This window comes from Dama dama, chromosome 8 (genome assembly GCF_033118175.1).
Source record: "Dama dama isolate Ldn47 chromosome 8, ASM3311817v1, whole genome shotgun sequence".
Classification (NCBI taxonomy): domain Eukaryota; kingdom Metazoa; phylum Chordata; class Mammalia; order Artiodactyla; family Cervidae; genus Dama; species Dama dama.
In genome coordinates, this window is record NC_083688.1 from 5,166,674 (window position 1) to 5,186,311 (window position 19,638).

The window sequence follows — 19,638 nt, forward strand, 5'->3', positions numbered from 1 at the left end:
TGCAGCTCGGAGACCCCCGGAGACAGACCCTCGCCAATGCCCACTCCCTGCCCCACCCACCTTGCTCTTGGCTGTGCAGATGAAGGTGACGTCGGCTCCGGGGCGCACGCTCTGGCTGCGTTGCTCCTCCACTGTGACCGTGATGGGCTTGCCGGGAGCCTCTGTGGGGGCGGGAGTTTCCCCGGGGAGCTGGGTGCTGGCCAGGCCCCTGTCCTGGGTCCACTTTCTCTCTCACCCTCTCTCTCTCCATCACCCAAGTCTGGCTTAGCTTCCATTCCGCTCCCTGACATCTCCCTCCCTCCTCCTGGCTCAAATCCATCATCTCCTTTCTCCCCCGCGGGCACCGAGCACCCATCAGGCTGTGGCCAGGGAATGTCACACCGTGATCCCCTTGGCGCCGGTTCACCATCACAGACCACAGACAAGCTCTTAGCAATTCACACTTCACCCCAGCGGGGCTCCCTGTCTGGCATGAGTTTCTATCTTCCTAAACAACCATTTCACACCTCCTCCCAACTTCTCCACCCTCCAGAGTCCTCCTTCCACTTCCATGGTTTCAACTCAACTTCTGGAGAGAACTGAAATGGCTAGTAAGGAATTTTCCATGATCCCCAATCTCCCCACCTCCCTCCTCCCTGGTCCCTGAAGGGCGAGCCTTCTCCCCACCTCCAGCCCACCCTCTACTGCCCTTCCTGAGTGCTGGACCCTCCCGAGGACCCCCTCCTCCAGCTGTGCCCTCTCTGGCTCCCTCCCCGTGGGATCATCCCACTCCACAGACAAATGTATTCTAGAATTTCCCATACCTGAAAATGACCCCCTGACCCCACACGTGCCCTCCCCACCCCACCTCCTGCCCTATTTCTTGCTCTCTCTTCAAAGGCAAGACTCTTGAAGCAGTCGTCTACACTGGTTGCCTTCCCATCCATTCTTCCCCCCACTCCAATCCAGTTTCTCCCCCTTCTCTCTGCTGCAAACCGCTTCTGTCAGAGCATCATCTCCAAGAGTTATTTCTCTGCCTGGAGCTGACCTCCTGGGAGCTTCTGACAAGGGGGCCACTCTCTCCAGGAAGCCGTTTCCCCCTGACTTCCAGCCACCCCTCCCCCAGCCTCCTCCTGTCTGCGGGCTGTGCCCACTTGCTCCCTCTTCCATCTGACAAGCTCAAGTTGGGGGTCCCCAGGGCTCTGTCCTGGGTGACTTCATCCTGCCCCCACTCCTGTACCCACAGTTCCCAAATTCATTTTTCTGGCCAGGGCTTCTTTCCTGAGCTCCAGACTCACAGCTCCAAAATGCCCACCTCATGTACACACTTCAGTGTTTCCCCAAACATCTCAAACTTTTAACAGGTCTAAAACCAAACTTGTGATTCCCTGGGACCTGCTGGTGGCCGGGGCTGCCGGGGTCCCGCGCACACGCCCTGGCCCGGTCACTCCTACACCCGCCTGCCTGAATTCTGCAGCAGCTGCGTTTCTTTGCAGGAGGGTTTTCTCAGGTCACTGTGCCTGCCCACAGGGTGGGACAGAACACAGCGGCCTCAGTGCTCCTGGAACAGGCCCCAGTCAGTGACTGACGGGAGCTGGTGCACGCGTAGCACAGCTCCCTTGGCCCTGGGGCAGCGGGTGGGCGCTGGGGCATGGTGGGGAGGGCTCCGAGGAGCTTGCTTTACTCTGGAGTTCCCCGGTGCTGCCCCGGCTGTGTTCAGCAACACTTGCTCTAAGTGGTAACATGCTCAGGGATATGACACACGCTTTACTGGGTGCCTTCTCCTCTCCATTTCATTTCCCAAATAAACTACATGCACACAAATCTTCGTCTCAGTCTCTGCTTTTGGGGCAGCCCAGATGAAGGAACTGCTGTTGAGTCTCTCTCATCTCAGTAAATGGTGCCCTGTGTACCCAGCTGCTGGAATCCAGACCCTTGGGCATCTTCCTAGACTTTTCTCTCTCTCGGTATTAAATCCTGCCAGTTCTGCCTGTATCAGTTCTACCATCCTGACGCCATCATCTCTTCCCCTCTTTCTGGCCAGTGTCCTCATCCAGGAGACCACTGTCCCCCTCTGGTAGATGAATGCCCCAGCGGCCTGGGTCTGCAGTGTGCAGCCCAGCCCAGGACAGGCAGTGCTGGGGACAGGGGACGAGGAACTCACCAGTGACCAGCAGCTCTGCCCGGCTGGTGTTGGCATGATGGAGATTCCGACAGGTGCAAATGTAGACTCCAGCATCCGAGGGCTGGACGCTGGGGAAGTGCAGCTCCGAGCCTGGTGGCGAGGATGGGGGGGAGTGCGGCTCATCAGTAAAGATGCAACCCTTTTCCGACCCAGTCCTGCGTGTGGGTCCCTACAGGATCTCAGTAGGGTAGGGGCAGCCCTGTCTCCCCTTCCACCCGGGGGGCCGAGGGGCCTGGGGCCACGCGTACCTTGATGTCGCTGCTGGGTACTGCTGGGCAGTGGCCGCCCATCTTCACGAGACCAGTAGAAGTAGTGGGGTGGGCTCCCACTGACCTGGCACCGCAGGGAGTGGGGGCCCCCCTGGGGTACCACGCTCCGAGTTGGATGGACCTGCACCACCAGCGGGGCTTGGTCTGCTGGGAGAGGGACAGGGGAGGCCACTCAGGCAGGAGGCCCCTGCCAGGTACCACTGTCTCAAATCTCCCTGCCCTCCCAAAGACTGGCGCACCCCCCACTCACCCTGCTCCCCAGACCTAGTATCTCTCAGACTCCCCGGGTCCCCTGCCTTGCCCGTCACCTTTGACCCAAGACCATGGACCCACTTACTCTGTGGCAGGCACCGGCCCCCTGGCACATTGGGGTTACCCACGTATCCTGGGGCACACCTGTGAGGAGGAACAATGACAAGCTGTGTCAGGCCCCAGGGGACCTAGTGCCTCTTAGCGGACTTGGGGAGTCAGCTCGGCTCTCTGCCCACCACGGGGTGAGGAGACTCAGCTCAGGGAGGATTCTCAGAGACCAGAAAGGCCCCAGCGCAGAGCCTCTGTGAGCTGAGAAGGTGGAGTGGGGCAGGGAGAAAGGTCAGAAGGTTGGATTCAGGGCAATAGTCATTCAACAAACATTTATGTCCATGGGGTCGCACAGAGTTGGACACGACTGAGCAACTAACAGACACACACACACGCTAAGCAACGTTATGGACACACAACAGCAAACATGATAAAATCCGTGCCCTTAAGGAACCACATAAATGAGAGTGAGGGACATGTATGGGGGCTGGGGGGGGCATGGTGGGAGAGGGGGCACCCGTCCAGCCCTGAGAATCAGGATGCTTCCCAGAGGACGAGACTCCTGAGCTGTTCTGTTCCCTTGGAGCAGACTATACTCAGCAGAGAACGTATCCCCGTTTGTAACTATTCACTTGTAGGCTTACCCACTGTCTTGTCTCTCATTACAGGCAGTAGACTCTATAAGGGTTGAGACTGAATCTGCTTTGCTCATCACTTTATTTTCAACACATTGCCACACTGCATGGCGTACAGTAGAGTCTCAATAAAAATGCGCTGAACAAGGGAATAAAGCTGAGTTTTGAAGGCCAAACAGGAGTTAGCCAGGATGAAAGGGGGTGTGTGGACGGAGAATGATCCATGAAGAGCAAAAACAGCACACGTAAAGAACTGAACATGAAGAAGTCAAGAAGGGAAGCCCAGCTAGAATATGGAGTGAGGTGTGAGAAGTGGGATGAGCCTGGTGAATGATAAAGCTACCACCTAAGGAGTTTGGGCTGGTCCCAAGGGCACTGGGGAATCTTGGCAGGGTTTTGGGCAGGGGAGGGACACGATCCTGGTTGGGACCTTTCTGAGCAACATCATCCAGGACTCTCACCTAGGAGTCTCCCCCAGGCCCTGCTCCCTGCATCCCTCCTATAGCAAACTTACTGCTCACAGTACTGGCCAGTGTAGCCAGGCTCACAGGCTGTGCAGCGGTACCCTCCAGCTCCCAGGCTTTCACAGGTGCGGGAGAACCTGGGGTAGGAGGCAAAGCTGAGGCTCTGCAGCACCCGCCCCCCTTCCCTGTTCCCTCCACTTTTGCCCCAAGAGTCAGTGCGACGCCCTCCACTCCCCAGGGCCTTGAGCAGGGGCACCCACATGTTCTCTGGGTTGGTCAGCGGGCAGGCGCAGGGCTGGCAGTCCTCGGGTGTTCCAGCCGTGGCATCTCCGTAGTAGCCAGGGGCACACTGCTCACAGAACTCCCCGGCAGCGTTGTGTTGGCATTGCTGCAAGGTGCAAGGATGTCAGCCACTTTCTATTTGGCAAAATTTATCCCAAATCATACTATTTGGTAATCCCTTGATCTGGAAATTCCACATTCATGAGCTTATCTTAAAGAAATAATCAGGGAGGGGCACAATGAATTCACTACAGGATGTTCCATTCATCTCAGCGGTATTTTTAAAAGCATAATGCTGGAAACATACCAAGAAAAAAAGAACCGAGAAAATTAAAAAAGGAAATTCCATCCAAAAAGCTATCAAAAAGGATACTGATTGCATTTCTTACATTTTTCTATCTAAATACCTGGTATCACAGAAAAGTACCCACATGAATATATGGGGGCAGAGTTTTGGAATTAAGCCTTAATTGTAAAAAATGTGTGTGCGTTTTATGCTTTTCTCCAAAGAGATCTATTTTTTTTTTTAATTTAGTGTAGCATAATCCTTATTTAATATTTAGTTGGTGGTTCTGTCAACCACCTGGTCCTTGACCACATATCCTGGAGGGTTATACATGTATCACTCTGAGAAGTTCAGGCATAAAAAATATTGAAATATTGAAAGATGTCAAGAAGTGAAAAAAAGTTTATCATCAAACACAATGATCCTAGGCTTATTTGCAAAACAAAAGGTATATTAATCTGTGTAAATATTTGCCCAGAAAAAAGAACTCCACAGTCTAATGTTGACAGTGATTACCTCCAGATGGTAGGATTTCAGGGAATTTTAACTTTGTTTTTAAGTTATCTGTACAGTCTGATTCTTCTATAGAAACATGTGTCACACTGGTGACAGGAAATAACAGGAACCAACGTTCTCTAGTTTTCTTGATTTTTGGGGCTGTATCACGTGGCTTGTAGGACCTCAGTTCCCCCGCCAGTGACCGAGCCCATGCCCACTGCAGTGGACGTGCGGAGTCCTAACCACTGGACCACCAGGGAAGTCCTCTAAAGTGTTCTTTATAAAGAAGGATGCTAATCCACAGCTCTGTTCACCCCACCGTGTCTGTGACCCCTCAATGCCTCAGACCTGCTGGTCCAGGTACTCTGCCCCATAGGATGCGCCCTGTGACTATGGCCCTGGACTTCCGTCTGAACACACCAAAGCCCGCCCACCCCCCAGCCAGCCCCGATACCCCGCCCAGCCCCAGCCACGCGGCCCCCTGCCCTGGCCCTGCGTGCGTCTTACCGAGCAGGCCCCTGTCTCCGGGTGGCACAGGTCTGAGTGGCCGTTGCATTCACACAGCTCACAGTGGCCGAGGTAGAGTCCACTCCCGGTGCGCGTGTAGCCCGGGGCACAGTCCTAGGGGGCAGAGGGCAGCGTTGGTCTCCATCTCCAACATGGTCCCACCTGCAGCCAGTAGACCCGGAACTCCTCTCTCCTGCCATCTAGACTCCCACTGGCTCTTGGAGGGGAGATTCCAGGCCCAGCTCCCCTGCCCCAGCATCCCCTCTCAGGAGCCCTCCTCTCCTTTTCCCAGCTCTCCAGAGCTGGGACAGTGTCCACCCCTGTCCTGACTGGCATCTCCAGTCACGCACATACTGAAATAATAGTTCATCCTTAATGGAGAGGACTCTTGAGAGTCCCTTCGACAGCCAAGAGATCAAACCAGTCAATCCTAAAGGAAATCAGTCCTAACTGTTCATTGGAAGGACTGAAGCTGAGGCTCCAATACTTTGGCTATCAGATGCAAAAAGCTGCCTAATGGGAAAGATTGAAGGCTGGAGGAGAAGGGGGCGACAGAGGATGAAATGGTTGGATGGCATCATTGACTTGATGGACACGAGTTTGAGCAAGCTCCGGGAGGTGGTGAAGGACCGGGGAGCCTGCCGTGCTGCAGCCCATGGGGTCGCAAAGAGTCGGACACGACTTAGTGAGTGAACAACGACAGTGCAGAACCCTTTTCCAGCCCCATGGCTTCATTCCTAAAAATTCTTCTAGCAGGGTCTTTATGGAAAAACAACCCCTACAAGGAAAAAGGCGGGCTCAGGAGACCTGGAGTTGGGGTGACTCCTTAAAGACCTTTATGACCATGTTTACATTTGCCCCATAAAGTGAAGGAGGCAGCACCCACGTAACCAAGGAGGTTTTTACACATCCTAAGTGAGTAATCAGGGGTTCTGAGAACAATGAATTTCTATTCGCTGCCACTTCTTTGAAATCTCTCCAGGCTCTCCCTCCCCGACCATTTCAAAGGGATGTTTATAAATCTGTTTTGTTTCACTGGGGAAAATGTGCACCAAGGATTCTGCCTTCTCTGGGAGTTCTCCTTCAAAATGTGTTGCTTCACACACACACACAGAAAGTGTTGTTTCATAACTTCAAGGGACATGAAGTTCATCTCCTTGGATGTGAAAGTGCTTGTGGCCACGGCAAGCGTGAACAGATACAAAACCGTAGGGACACAGGCTTCTCACCGGGACGTCCCGAGTTGGGCTGGGGGAGCTGGCTGTTCCACGCTTGACCTCCCTGGTGCCCACCTGGCTCCGCAGCCCTCCCCACTCCCCTCCCGCGGTCCCCCTGCCCCCCTTCCACACCCACTCATCCAGTGTTAAGCGGCTGCCTGCTCTGTGCCTGGGGATTCAGGGGTGAGCGGTCAGCGCAGGCCCTGCCCTTGCGCTGTCTCCAGCCGAGCCCTGTAGATGTTCTTGGAGTCCCTCCAACCGCCTCTCCTCTCTTCCACTCCCCACTGCCCTTCCCTCCCAGGCGCGCTCCCTGTCTCTCCCCTGGCCCCAGCCATCTCAGTCACGGTGGGCAGAGGAATTTTCCCGGGGCCCAGTTCCAACCCTAGCGTTCCCTCTGCAGCTTGGCAGTCATCCCTCCTGGGGGAGCCTTCAGGCCTGAAGAAGCAACCCCCCCATCCCACCCAGCTTTCCAGGGGCGACCCTTCTGCTTTGCAGGCTCTGTCCCCACACATTCCACCTTCTGAGACTTCTGTGTATTCTGTCCTCCTGCCTAGAAGCCTACTCCCATCCACGCTGTTCGCCTCTCGGAGGCACCTCCAGGCTCTGCTTTGGGCTAACTGGTGTCTCCGTTTGTCACCCTGTCTCTGGCGAGCACCCTGAGAGCGTGAGCTGGGTCTTAACTCTGCGGGGTGTCGCCGTGTGCCCTTGGGTAAGTCACACACCTTTCAGAGTCTCATTTTTAAAAAAAAATCTGTTAAAAGGGGACCATTACACCTCTCCCAGCGCTGTTGGGAAGAACATACACCATGCTGCCAAGCATATTAAGGTTATGACAGTGATCACGTGCGTGTGTGCTCAGTCGCGATTGACTCTTTCAGACCCTGTGGACCATAGCCTACCAGGCTCCTCTGTCCGTGGGATTTTCCAGGCAAGAATACTGGAGTGGGTTGCCACGTCCACCTCCAGGGGATCTTCCTGACCCAGGGATTTTACCTGGATCTCTCACATCTCTCCTGCGTTGGCAGGCGGGTTCTTCACCACTAGTGCCACCTGGGAAGCCCCATGGTGATCACAGGCCATGGAAATCCCAGCTGACCTCTTGCAGATCCAGCTGTGCTGGCGCGGAGGCGGCTGGGTGGGCCACGCTCACCTGGCAGGACGAGCCGACGTAGCCCGGGGGGCAGCGGCATTCCTCCACCTCCAGGGCCTGGGGTCCCTCGGAGGGGCCGGGCTGGGCGACCTCAAGGCTGACCCCGCTGATGCTGGCCGCCAACGGCACGGAGGAGAAGGTGGCTCGGACCAGGACCTCGTCCAGGTCGGCCAGCGCCATCAGGAGGTGCTCGCGGGTGGCTGGCTGTCCGTCGGGCCGGCGCCAGAATTCCTGGGTCGGGGGGGACGACAGCAGATGAAGGTGAGGGGTTGGCTGAGGACAGTGAGGTCAGGACCGGGGTGGAGTAAGAGGCAGGGGAAGCTGGCGTCGAAGCTGGGCTCCAAAGCCAGGTAGGGAGGGTCAGACATGGTGTGGCTGAGTGCCTCTCACCTCTCGGAAAACGACCTCGTAGCTCCTCCTCTCTGGGCCCTGCAGCGCTGGCTGGGAGGCTACCAGCATGATGTTGTTGCCCTGGGGAGACACCAGCAGGATTGGAGGGGAACCGAGGCATTCTTGGGGACAGTAGGACCTCCCCCAGTCCCAGCCTCCCATCTCTCCAATCTCCCAAGCTCCTATGCCCTAAGGAGTCAGGTATAGGCCCTGTAGCCGGGCCTCAGCCTCTGTAGTGTCCAGACACGTGATGGGGTGGGGACACAGGCCTAACCCGTGGGTGGGTGCGGGGCCAGCTGAGCACTGGACTAAAAGGGTAGAAACATCAAGGATGCCCCCTGGCCTCCGCTGTCCCCCTTCTTCCCACCTGGCGTGGAAGCCCCATGCTCACCGTGATCTGGACGTCGGGGTCAGAGAGCGGGCTACCCTGCGCCCCCGCCGTGTAGGACAGGGTGTATCGCAGCTTCCCGCCATAGGCCGCCACCTGCAAGAGGCAAGCCCTGCAGTCACGCCCTGACTCTGCCCTCCTCTGGGATCTGCGTGACCCGACAGGTGAGGGGGCGGAGCCTTGGGAGGCCTTTCTGCACCTGTGCTGTCCCCCTAGCCAACCAGAGGCCTATGGTCACCTAGGTGATGCCATCCATCAGCCCCCTCACAGTCTCAGACCTGGGGTCAGCATGCCCCTGAGAAGCCTCTATTCCATTTTATAGGGTTCCCCCTTTCCCATGGTCTCTGATCCCAGCAAACAAGCTCTAAGCTCCTTCCAATAACAGAATTTCTTATAAAGCAGACAGGGGTAATGACCGTGAGCACCACAGGGAGGTTGCAGAAGGCTCAGAAGTTCTCAGCTATGGGAGAGGCGGCAGGCGAGGCTGACAGCCCTTTAGAACTCCTGCCATCTGGGTAGGCGGTTTCTGTTTGCTCAGGATCCATGTCCCCCGTTTTTGCACACTGCAGTCCTGGCTTCCTCCAGAGGAAGCTACGTCCTACAGACAGGCTGTGTGGTTTGAGGGGCCCGCCCCCTCCTCCTCTATAGGATCGGCCTGAGCCAGGCCTGACCAGTCTGCATATTCCACCACTTCCCTTCTCTGCTCCATCACTGATGAGCACGTGAACCTGGCATGTCTGCTCTACTGGAACAGAAAAACTCCCCTGACAAGTCAGATGGGAAGCTAGAGGATGGTGCCAAGTGAGATGAAGTCCTAATGAGTCCCTGGATGCAGCCATGCCTGACAGCAGATACCCTTGGGTTCTGTAGTTGCAAGAGCTGATAGATTCTTCGTTGCAGACAAGCCTGCTAGAGTTGGCCTTCCCACTGCTCACAACTGGAAGAGTCCTTCTGTTTGCTGCTGGGGGTTTCCCACGTGAGTATCCAAGACCCCAACTCTGCCCCACATGACTTCCCTTTCTCTCTCTGCCTCCAGGGCAGAGATCTGGATCAATGCCACACTGTGTCAGGCCTACTCCATTTGTTCATTTGTGTTCATTCAGTTGGCGAGCATTTAATAAATGCCTACTGACGACATGCCAGTCCCTGGGCTACACAGGCCCCGAGGACGTTCTCCACAAGTTCAGGGTGAGGGAAGGAATCTATGGGCATAACCAGCAAACCATGAAACAGCTTTCCCATTTTCTTTGGATGCCAGCAAGCTCACTGCCATGTCCAAGGTCAGGCTACAGGTTGTACATCAGGGTAGCTAAGAGAGTGGACTCTGTAGTCTAATATGGGGGTTCAAGTCCAGCTGTGCTGTTTGGACAGCCTTGGACACGTCACTTAATTTCTCTGAGCCCAACTTGCCTCCCATGGAAATGGGAATAAAATTAATATTAATACCTACATTAAAAGGTAGAATGAGGATTAAGTAATAAAGGCCACGTAAAACCCTGCACTCAGCACAGAGCCTGCTGACTCCTCTCTGCACCAGCTCCACTTTGCTTCCAGCAGATTTTTCCTATCTTCATGTCCCCCTGGACCAAACTGTCTTGTCCTCTTCTCTGAACAATATTTTATTGCCTATTTTCTGTATTCTTAAAAGGCACTCTAAATCATTTTTGGAACAATACAAATACAAATGCCATGCAAGAACTTCCCTGGTAGTCCAGTGGTTAAGTATCTGCCTGCCAATGCAGAGAACATGGGTTTGATCCCTGGTCTGGAAAGATAACTGAGCCAATGCACCCAACTACTGAGCCTGGGCTCTAGAGCCCGAACTCTGCAAAGGAAGCCCATAGACAACACAGAGACCCTTGGAGAGCAAGGAGATCTAACCAGTCAGTCCTAAAGGAGATCAGTCCTGGGTGTTCACTGGAAGGACTGATGCTGAAGCTGAAGTTCCAATACTTGGGCCACCTGATGCGAAGAACTGACTCATTGGAAGAGACCCTGATGCTGGGAAAGATTGAAGGCAGGAGGAGAAGGGGACGACAGAGGATGAGATGGTTGGATGGCATCATCGACTCAATGGACATGAGCTTGAGCAATCTCTGGGAGGTAGTGAAGGACAGGGAAGCCTGGTTTGCTGCAGTCCATGGGGTCGCAAAGGGTCGGACACAACTTAGCGACTGAACAACAACGCAGCATGTGGTAAGTACTTAATGCTCCCTGAATGAATAAGTACAACCCAAGAGCTAGGTCAGTGATCTGAATACAGGGTAAAGGCAGGCCAAAGAAGACGTGTCTTACCTCCCAGTTCAGAGAGGGGCCTGTGGCTCGCTGAAGGGTAAGGGCTGCGCTGGGTTCAACCTCAGCACCACTGGGACCTGAGCGTGGATCTCCGCTCTGGGATTTGGTCTACCCAACTGTGTCATGAAACGTCTTGACAAGGGGCCCTCTGACATTTCAGGATCTGATGACACCCCTATCCACCCCTCTGCAAATCCTTGTTACCTTGTTCCCCAGGAAGGTTCTGGGCAGCTGCCAATAATAGAGGCTCTCAGGAAGCAGAGGGAAGCCTTTGTAGGAGAGAGAGAGCTAGGACAGAAGGACAGGTGATGAGAGTGGATGGAGCTGGCCAGGGGGCCAAGAGGGCAGAGGTGGGCCCGACAGTGGGCGAGCACAGACTTTGAAGGGAAGCCCAGGAGGGCAGAGGTGGGCCCGACAGCGGGTGAGCAGACCCTGGAGGGAAGCCCAGGAGGGAGGAGGGATGGAGACCCCACCCCCGCCCCCACAGTGCAGGCCCTGGCCCTGCCCTCTGGACAACTTGCTCCCCACCGTCTGGGTCCAGACACCCCGCAGCTCTCGCTGGCTGCGGCTTGGGTCAATATCTGCTCATATCTGGCACTGCATCCCCTGTGGACCCCAGGATGATTGACGGGGCACCCCAGAGAACGTTTTGAAATTTAGTGGCTGTTCTGGTGTGGATTTAAAAATGCAAAACTAGCATAAATGAGCTGGTACAGGGTTGGTGTAAAGAAAAAAAAAATGGGAATAAATATCTATCCAAGTAGGGTGCAGAAACGGGCAGAATTTGTGACGTTGGTTCAGTGACAACTGAAAACGTGGTGCTTGAGGGAGGAGTCCCTTGGTGGGTGACTTGGCACATACCTGAGCGCCCGCTGCAGAAGACAGGGAAGCAGAGAAGGCAGAGGAGGAGGGGGAGAAGGAGGGGGAGGAGGAAGGGGAGGAGGGCGGCGCTGCTTGCAGAGCAGCTGCAGGCTGAGGATGGGGCGAAAGTCTCTGGGGAGGGGCCGGGGGCTGGGCGGCAAAGCTGGAGAGGAGCTGCCAGATTTCAGCATCCATCCGCCTTTGGGCCTCATCCACCTGGGGGACCAGGAGAGGGGGGACAGAGGAGAGGAGCAGGGGGACAGAAAGGAACCTGTGAGGCCCTGCCGATACCCGGGGGCCCCGGGCCTGCCCGCCGCCCACTGCCATGGCCTCTGTTTCCACACGTGGACGCCTGACGCTCCGCCTCTCATCCCTGCTGCCCTCTCGCTCCTCACGAGCCTGAGGGGGCCACCTGGGAAGGGCCAAGGCTGTGGGGAGAAGCTCAGGCAATGGGTGACCTGGCAAGAGAGGTGCGGCAGACAGCTCTGGCCAAGCCTGGGCTAGAGGGGCTGGAGGCAGCCCCAGGGCCACGCGTACTGAGGAGATGGCTCCCCAGGTCTCACGCTCCATGTGGGCCCATGGTACCTGCCCAAGCCACTCGCAGCTCGGCAATGCCAAGGACTGCAGTGGTCCAGGCATCAGGCTGGGACCCAGCCTGGGGGAAAGTGACGCAGGAAGGCCAGGGGCTCAGCCCCAGGCTCCTACTTGGGACTCTGCTCTCTGGGTTCCTCCCTGGGGCCCCAGACGCAGCCTGTCCCCGGGTGGGCCTTGAGTTACCTGTGAGAACCGCTGTGCCCGGCCCTTGCCCTGTGGGGGCCCCGGGATCCTGCCAGTGGTCATGGCTGCCCGCAACTGCTCCTCTGAGAGGGACGTGCGGTTCTGATGGGCAGAGGGCACAGGCCAGCTCAGGACCACCACCCCCCACCCCCAGAGCCCCAGAGCTGGAGCCCTGGGGAGCGTCCTCTCCCCATGGACGCAGCGGCCAGGAAGGCCCACCCAGGCTGGGGAGCAAGGCGCACGCGCCCCTCTGCAGGCTGGCACACAGAAGTCCACTCCAGGCCACTGGAGGGCTGGACACACAGCGGGTTAACGGAGGCTGCTTGGGAGGCAGTGCTGGGGTAACCTGGCAGGCCAGGGACCGTCATGTGGTTTAGCCTCCAGCTGGTGTCCCTGCCTACCAGCCAGCACTCTGGCCACAGGCAGGGTTGGCACTAGCACCCAAGCACACGGTACGTGAGGCACCCTCCTGGCTCTAACTCCTGGCATTACAGGGCTTGGGCGCAGCCCTGCCCCGGCTGTGGGCCTTCAGGCACCACCTGGGTCCATGCACTCCCACATTGTCTGGGGTGCCGGGTGTCTCCCCATGCGGGGCGGAAGGCATCCAAGAACACACCATGCCCAGGTCACATCATGGTCACACCACTCAGATCGCAGGCCTACCTGGTGAGCCCGTCGCATCCGAGCAAAATATGCCTCCCTCTGTAGGACACAAGGAAATGCCAGGAGAGGGCGTGAGAGAGAGAGCAAGGTCTGGGAGATGCAGGGAGCAGACACCATGGCCAGGAAAGGAAGAGAAGGGAGAAGAGACTAGAAGGAAGCCAGTCCTGGGAGGAGTCTGGCATCTGTGAGTCTGTCCAAGGAGGAGGGACAGAGCAGCCTCAGAACCCTCCATCTGAAGTGTCCCTGACTTTCCTAGGACCCTGGGCTTGGGGACACATCTGCTTCAACGCTGGCCTCAACCAGCAGGCGACACCTGAACCAAGACCTGCTTTCCCTGGGTGTGGCCAGGTAGCCTTGACTGCTCACGGAACCTGTTTAGGTGGCCACCCTGGAGTCCACCCCAAGAGCCTGAGCCCCACAGCACCTCCCTCACCATCGTCCCATCATCCCTGCACTAGACCATGACTCTGGAGGAGCAAAGCCTGTGAGCATCTGTGACTAGTATTTAAGGGTGGCCTCTGAGCTGGTTGGGCTTCCCTTGTGGCTCAGCTGGTAAAGAATTCGCCTGCAATGCGGGAACCTTGGCTTCCATCCCTGGGTTGGGAAGATCCCCTGGAGAAGGGAAAGGCCACCCACTCCAGTTTCCTGGCCTGGAGAATTCCAAGACTGTATAGTCCATGGGGTCGCAAAGACTCAGACATGACTGAGCGACTTTCACTTTCACTTTTTCAGAGCTGGTTTGCATTCCAGCATTGCCATCTTCAGGCTGTGGGAGCCCAGGCAAGTTCCCTAACTTCTCACCCCAGTTTCCTCACCAGTGCAAAAGGGCAGCAGTTGTCCTTAGCTCCTAAGTTGTGACTTACGACCTGTACTGGGTTGGCCGAAACGTTCATTCGGATTTTTCCGTAACAGTTTACAGAAAAACCAAACGAGTTTTCTGGCCAGTCCGATACAAGGCCTCACAATCGCACCCAGCACACAGGAAGAGCTCAAAAAGCATGACCTATGATAAGAGCACCCAACACCAAGCAGAGGGCCGACAGCACAGAGCGAATTCTACGGGAGCCAATGAATGAAACTGAAACCGTGTCTCGTTTGTCCAAGTGTTTCCCGGGGCCTCGCCCAGGACCTGTTGGTTGACTAATTGTGCAAAAGGTAATAATCATAAACAGGCGAGCACTTACTATGCGCCAGGCACCAGCTCTAATTCTCCAAACTGCCCTGGAGCTGAGGTTTATCACCAGGCAGCCAGCTGGGAAGTGGTAGGGCTGGGTTGAGGCCTGTCTGACCCCCAAAGGCAGCAGCCGCGACGCGGCCGTCGCCTGCCTGCCAGCCAACACTGCTCTGAAGCCAGCTCGTGTCTGAGTCCCTGCTGCCCGGGGCCTGGCTCAGAGCTGGTGATCGGGGAGGGTGGTCTGCCAGGCCCTGCGGCGCGTCCCACCTTGTCTCCCTGGTACGTCTCCGGGAGCTGCCAGTAGAAGGACTCGTGGCCAAGGTGGGCGAAGCTGCCGAAAGAGAGCTGGGTGCCCTCGGTCACAGGTTCCACAGTGAAGCCTGCGGTCAGGCGGCTGTTCCGCTGTGGGTTCACCAGGGCAAAGCCTTGGAAGTCCCCGGGGGCAAAGCGGGTGGTGATCTGACAGCAGGAAAAAGGAGGGTGGGGGTCAGTCTGGGCCCTGGGCAGGCCCCTGGGTGGGGGAGGGACACAGGAGGTCCCTGGAGTGGGGAAAGTGGAGGGGGTCTGGTAAAATCGGGCCTGGGACAGAAGTCATGGGGGAATGGAGACCATGGCTGGGGGGAGGAGGGAAGGCTGGGATCGGGGCTGACCTGAGCAATAATGGGGCGGTGGGGAGAGGGCCTGAGGGGGACTGGCGGGGGTGGCTGGGACCTGTGTTTACGTGGGCAGTGATGAAGGCACGGGAACAGGGATCGGGGATGCCGCTGGGCCAGGCGCCTCACCGGCCCGGTCCCAGGGATGAGCCGGGAGAGGCAGGCAGGAGGCCCCCCGGGCTAAGGGAGCGTCCGGGATTCTTACCAGGTGGCGAGTGTAGGAGGAGCTGGCGCACTGCTGGGTGACGCCCATGCAGAAGCAGGGCAGGCAGCCGTCCGGGTTGCTGGCGCTCAGATGGAAGTGGTGGGGCCGGCACTGGCTGCAGGTGAGGCCTTCCACCTGGGCCTGCAGGACGGACCGAAAGGCGGGGGCGCGGAGCCTGGATGGGTCTCTTGCACGGCTGGCAGCCTTCGAGGCCAGTCTTCCCAGCCATTTCTGGGGGTTCTGGGGGGGGCCCCTGCTGCACCCAGGCCTAGGTCCCAGCTCCCATCGGATGCTGCCTGACTTTCCTCGAGGCCGCGAGCAGTGGGGCAGGGACGGGCCCCACGAGGTCAGGGGGGCAGGGGCACAGGGACAGACCCGAAGGCAGGGCGGCAGGGAAGGCCGGGCGCCCGTCTCGGCCGCGCTTCGGGGCCCCGTGCGGGCCGGGGCTGGGACTAACCTTGCACTGGCATTGTCCAGCAGCGTCACACTGGGTGCTGACACTGCCCTGCGGGTCGCAGCCGCAACCGATCTGCTCCGGCGACTGGCCGTCGCCTCCTGAGGCGGAGGGAAGCCACAGCTGGAACCCCAAACCCACCACCAAGCATCCCCGTTTCCACCACCCTCTGGGCATCTGACGCTCCACCCGAGCGAACAAGCATTTGCTTCTGAACACGCGTCACGTGCAGGCATTGGACACATTCACAGACGCCCTCTGGGGTTGGGTGGGCCTTTTACCTCCCCCATTTTACAGGTAAAGAAGCCGAGGTTCGGAGAGGTAAAGTCACTTTCCCTATGTTGGAGGAGAACAAAGGCTCTGTCCTAGCTCCATCCCCAAGGTGGCCAGATCCCCAAAGCCTCCCCAAGCCTACTCACTTTGACAGGGCTGGCCCTGGCTGGGGTTGCCGTGGTAACCTGGTGCACACCTGCGGTGAGAGAAGGTGCCGGGTGAATGAAGGGAAGAACCACTGGGCTGTGCTGGGGGCCCTGAACGGGACTCGGCGACCTCCGAGTGCCAGACGAACCAATCAGCCTAACTCACCCATTGCACAGATGGAGAAGTAGGGGGGAGAAGAGGGGCAGGGACAGGCCACAGGCCATGGAACCAGTGAGATCAGCAGGGTCCAAGGCCTCAAACCCAGGACTTTCACCAAGAATGAGGGGTTTCTGGGAAGACTTTGGCCTCACTGGGGATTGGAGTGTTGGGAGGTGGGAGTGAACTGCAGGTCTAGATCTCTGAGGGTCAGGCGAAACGTTCAGCCTCTCGGGGGTGGGGTGGGGTGGGGGACGCTGATTGTCCCCTGGGGGACTGTGTGAGGCAGAGTGGGGGGCTTCTGCTCCCTCCTGCTCAGGAGGGCCGGGCCCAGCCCACCTCCAGGAGCAACCCCTCCTGCAAACTCCCCACCCTGCCCTCACCTCTCACAGTGACGCCCGCTGTGGCCTGGGGAACACGCATCACAGGTGGGGTGGCCGTCTGTGTCCAGAAAGCAAGTGTGGGTGGCTCTGCGGAGGTAGGGGGCGAATTTCCAGTTAGAAGGTCAGTGGCTCTTCCTTCAGGACCAGGGGGCAAAGGGTGAGGAGGAGGGGCCACGTGAATCAACACGTCCTGAGAGCCAGCTATGTGCCAGGGTCTGCGCTAAGAGTTCCGTGGCTTCATCTCATGCTCACAGTAGGGGCCAAGGGGTGTGTGTGGGCGGGGGTGGGGGGGTTACTTCATTACCCCCATTTCACAGATGAGGAAGCCGAGGCCTGGAGAGGAAAGTGTATCTCATACAAAGCGACACAGCGAGGGAGCGGTAAGGCCGCTGCCTCTCAGGAGGGCCTGGAGGAGGGGAATCTGGGACAGAGCAATGGGCCTTTCGGGAAGGGGCAGGCGCGGGCAGGGGCTGGACGCACTGGCTGGCAGCGGGCACTCCGTGGCAGGGGCACGGCTGGCAGTCGTGTGGTGTCCCACGCCGGGCGTCCCCGTAGTACCCGGGCTGGCACTGCTCACAGCGGGGGCCCTCTGTGTGGTGCTGACATTCCTGGGGCAGGCAGACCGTGGGGTCGGGGCTGGGCCTGCAGGCCGCAGACCCCGGGGACAGGGGACAAAGGCGGGGGGCTCACCTGGCAGGCGCCCGTCTCGGGCTCGCAGACCTCGGTGTGGCCGTGGCAGCTGCAGCGTTCGCAGGTGCCCAGGTAGAGGCCGCTGGGCATGCGTGTGTAGCCTGTGTCACAGTCCTGGGCGCAGCAAGAGGGGCTTTCCTCAGGGCCCGCTCTGGGTCGGGACCACCTGATGGCCGGGGTGGGCGTGGGGAGGTGGGGGAGCTAAGGGAGGAGGAGCTGGGGAGCACTGCCCTGGAGGGGGCTGGCTGGGCGGGTGGGCGGGGCCCAGGCTCACCTGGCAGGACGGACCGCGGTACCCAGGCGGGCAGGCACACTGCTCCACCTCCAGCGCAGGGTCCTGGCCGGTGTCCTCGGGCACGGCCACGTCCATGCTGATGCCGGAGACCCTTGAGGTGGCAAGGACCCCGGTGTGAACGGGTACTCCTGCTGTACCTATGCGCAATCCCTGGGGCCCTACGCGTGATCACCTCATTAATTCTCCCAGCAGCCCTGCCACGATGCTACGGGGGCCCTGCCCAACTCTCTCTACCTGGGCGTCCATCCCTCAGCAGCCGCAAGGACTGTGATGAAGGGCTTATACTCGCAACTTTCTCCAGGGAATGAGCCTTCCTCATGGGGAGAGGTCCCACCAACCTACTCCCTTGGGGGGACCAATGACAGACCGGCCCAGGGTACAAAGGTCCCTGTGGCTCACGCAGGATGACTCTGCAGGGCTCCGTGGTGATGAGACCCAGGCTGGTCTCTCCCTGAAACCGCTCCCTTGCCTGGCCACTTCCTCCTCCTGTCTCCTTCCCTCCCAGGTTCTCCTTGCCAATGACTCAAATCACCATCTCTGACTTTGCTCCTTGGGAACTCCACCTCAGACAAGCCCTATGATAGAGGAACTATTAGAATCTCCGTTCTGTTGTTGTTTACTTGCTAAGTCGTGTCTTACTCTTTTGCAACCCCATGAACAGTAGCTCCTCTGTCCGTGGGGTTTCCCAGGCAAGAATACTGGAGCAGGTTGCCATTTCCTTCTCCAGGGGATCTTCCCGATCCAGGGATCGAACCTGCGTCTCCTGCATTGGCAGGCGGGTTCTTTACCACTGAGCCACCTGGGAAGCCCTACCATCTACATTTCACAGGTGAGAAAATGAGGCACAGCAAGGCCACAGAGCCGGAAAGCGGCAGAGCTGGCAGTCTGCCTGCCCCACGTTGCACCGCTAAGCCTGGAGCCACCGCCCAGTCCCTTCCTGTCCTCCCGCCCTGGCCCCGGACACCTGCTCTCAGCTGGCCGCTGGGTGTAGGATGCCTGGATCAGGAGAGTGTCGACGTCCGCCAGGGCCATCAGCAGGTGCTCCCGCGTGGCCGGCTGCCCGTCAGGCCGCTTCCACGCTTGCTGCCGAAGAAAGAGCGTGTGGGCTGCAGTCCCTGACGTCCTGATGCCCGAGTGAGGGGCGCAGGGAGCCCCCCTGGAGGTCTCCTGGGACGGCGCTGCTCACCTCCCAGAAGGGCACGGTGAAGGTGCTGGGCTGACCGGAGCTGGGCTCCTGGGAGGTGTGGTGCTCCAAGACGATGTTATTGCCCTGCAGGACCACCAGCGGCTGCCCATGCAGGGGCGCGGAGCCAGGCTGGGGCCGCTGGGTCACCGTAAAGCGCAGCTCTCCGCCATAGGAGGTCACCTGGCACCCAAGGGGGACAGGCACTCAGCTGGGGCCCCCACCGTGGGGTCCTGCCGCGACTCGGACCGCCTCCTCCTCCTCAAAGGCCCCTGGCAGCCCCTGCCCACCTTGTCCCCCAGGAAGTGTGAAGGGAGGCTCCAGAAGTAGGGCCCAGGCGGCAGGCTGTGGAACGAGGAGAAGACCAGTTCCCCAGGCGAGGGCGACGAGATGCCCTCGCTGGCGTTGTGGGTGCCCGCGGGGTTGGTCAGGCTGAACCGAGTGGGCTCCTCGGAGGCCCCCAGCACCTGACAGAGGCGGGAGAAGAGGCCGGGATGGGGGCCGTGGCCTGCCCCTCGGCCCCGGGTCCACCCATCCCTGGGCTCGGCGGTCCCACCTGTCTGGCCAGCCCCCCTCCTAGCCTAGGTACCTGGGCACGGCGCCAGGAGGAGCTGGTGCACTGGCGACTGACGCCCATGCAGAAGCACTTGAGGCAGCCGTCGGGGTTGCGGGCGCTCAGGTGGAAAGAGCCGGCCACACACTCGTTGCACAGGCGCCCCACCACGTTGTTCTGCAGGGACAGAGCTGGGAGCTGCAGGCTGGCCCACGGGAGGCGGGGGCGGGGCGGGGATGGGTGCTCCCTGCAGCTTCCGGTCTAATCTACCCACATTCCAGACAGGAACCCAAGGCCAGGGGGAGCCCTGGAAAGAGCACGCTTAG

At 58.7% G+C, this 19,638-nt stretch overlaps 1 protein-coding gene across 5 annotated transcripts in view; it reads right to left on the reverse strand.

Annotated features, from left to right (window-relative positions):
- HSPG2 (heparan sulfate proteoglycan 2) overlaps positions 1-19,638 on the reverse strand; it is a 108,013-nt gene that overhangs the window by 33,887 nt on the left and 54,488 nt on the right. For 3 of the 5 annotated variants that reach the window (XM_061148120.1, XM_061148118.1, XM_061148117.1), the window contains 22 exons: positions 19,349-19,489; positions 19,050-19,226; positions 18,763-18,942; positions 18,541-18,659; positions 17,556-17,667; positions 17,282-17,395; positions 17,072-17,199; positions 16,592-16,678; positions 16,052-16,101; positions 15,636-15,733; positions 15,179-15,319; positions 14,588-14,779; positions 8,554-8,646; positions 8,163-8,243; positions 7,773-8,003; positions 5,406-5,519; positions 4,093-4,220; positions 3,883-3,969; positions 2,771-2,829; positions 2,413-2,580; positions 2,144-2,254; positions 61-161 (listed from right to left, as the gene is read on the reverse strand). In XM_061148120.1, the coding sequence (XP_061004103.1) occupies positions 61-161; positions 2,144-2,254; positions 2,413-2,580; positions 2,771-2,829; positions 3,883-3,969; positions 4,093-4,220; positions 5,406-5,519; positions 7,773-8,003; positions 8,163-8,243; positions 8,554-8,646; positions 14,588-14,779; positions 15,179-15,319; positions 15,636-15,733; positions 16,052-16,101; positions 16,592-16,678; positions 17,072-17,199; positions 17,282-17,395; positions 17,556-17,667; positions 18,541-18,659; positions 18,763-18,942; positions 19,050-19,226; positions 19,349-19,489 (2,712 nt within the window). The remainder of the gene's footprint in view (positions 1-60; positions 162-2,143; positions 2,255-2,412; positions 2,581-2,770; positions 2,830-3,882; positions 3,970-4,092; positions 4,221-5,405; positions 5,520-7,772; positions 8,004-8,162; positions 8,244-8,553; positions 8,647-14,587; positions 14,780-15,178; positions 15,320-15,635; positions 15,734-16,051; positions 16,102-16,591; positions 16,679-17,071; positions 17,200-17,281; positions 17,396-17,555; positions 17,668-18,540; positions 18,660-18,762; positions 18,943-19,049; positions 19,227-19,348; positions 19,490-19,638) is intronic. The other 2 variants (XM_061148122.1, XM_061148119.1) reach the window with 1 other exon arrangement.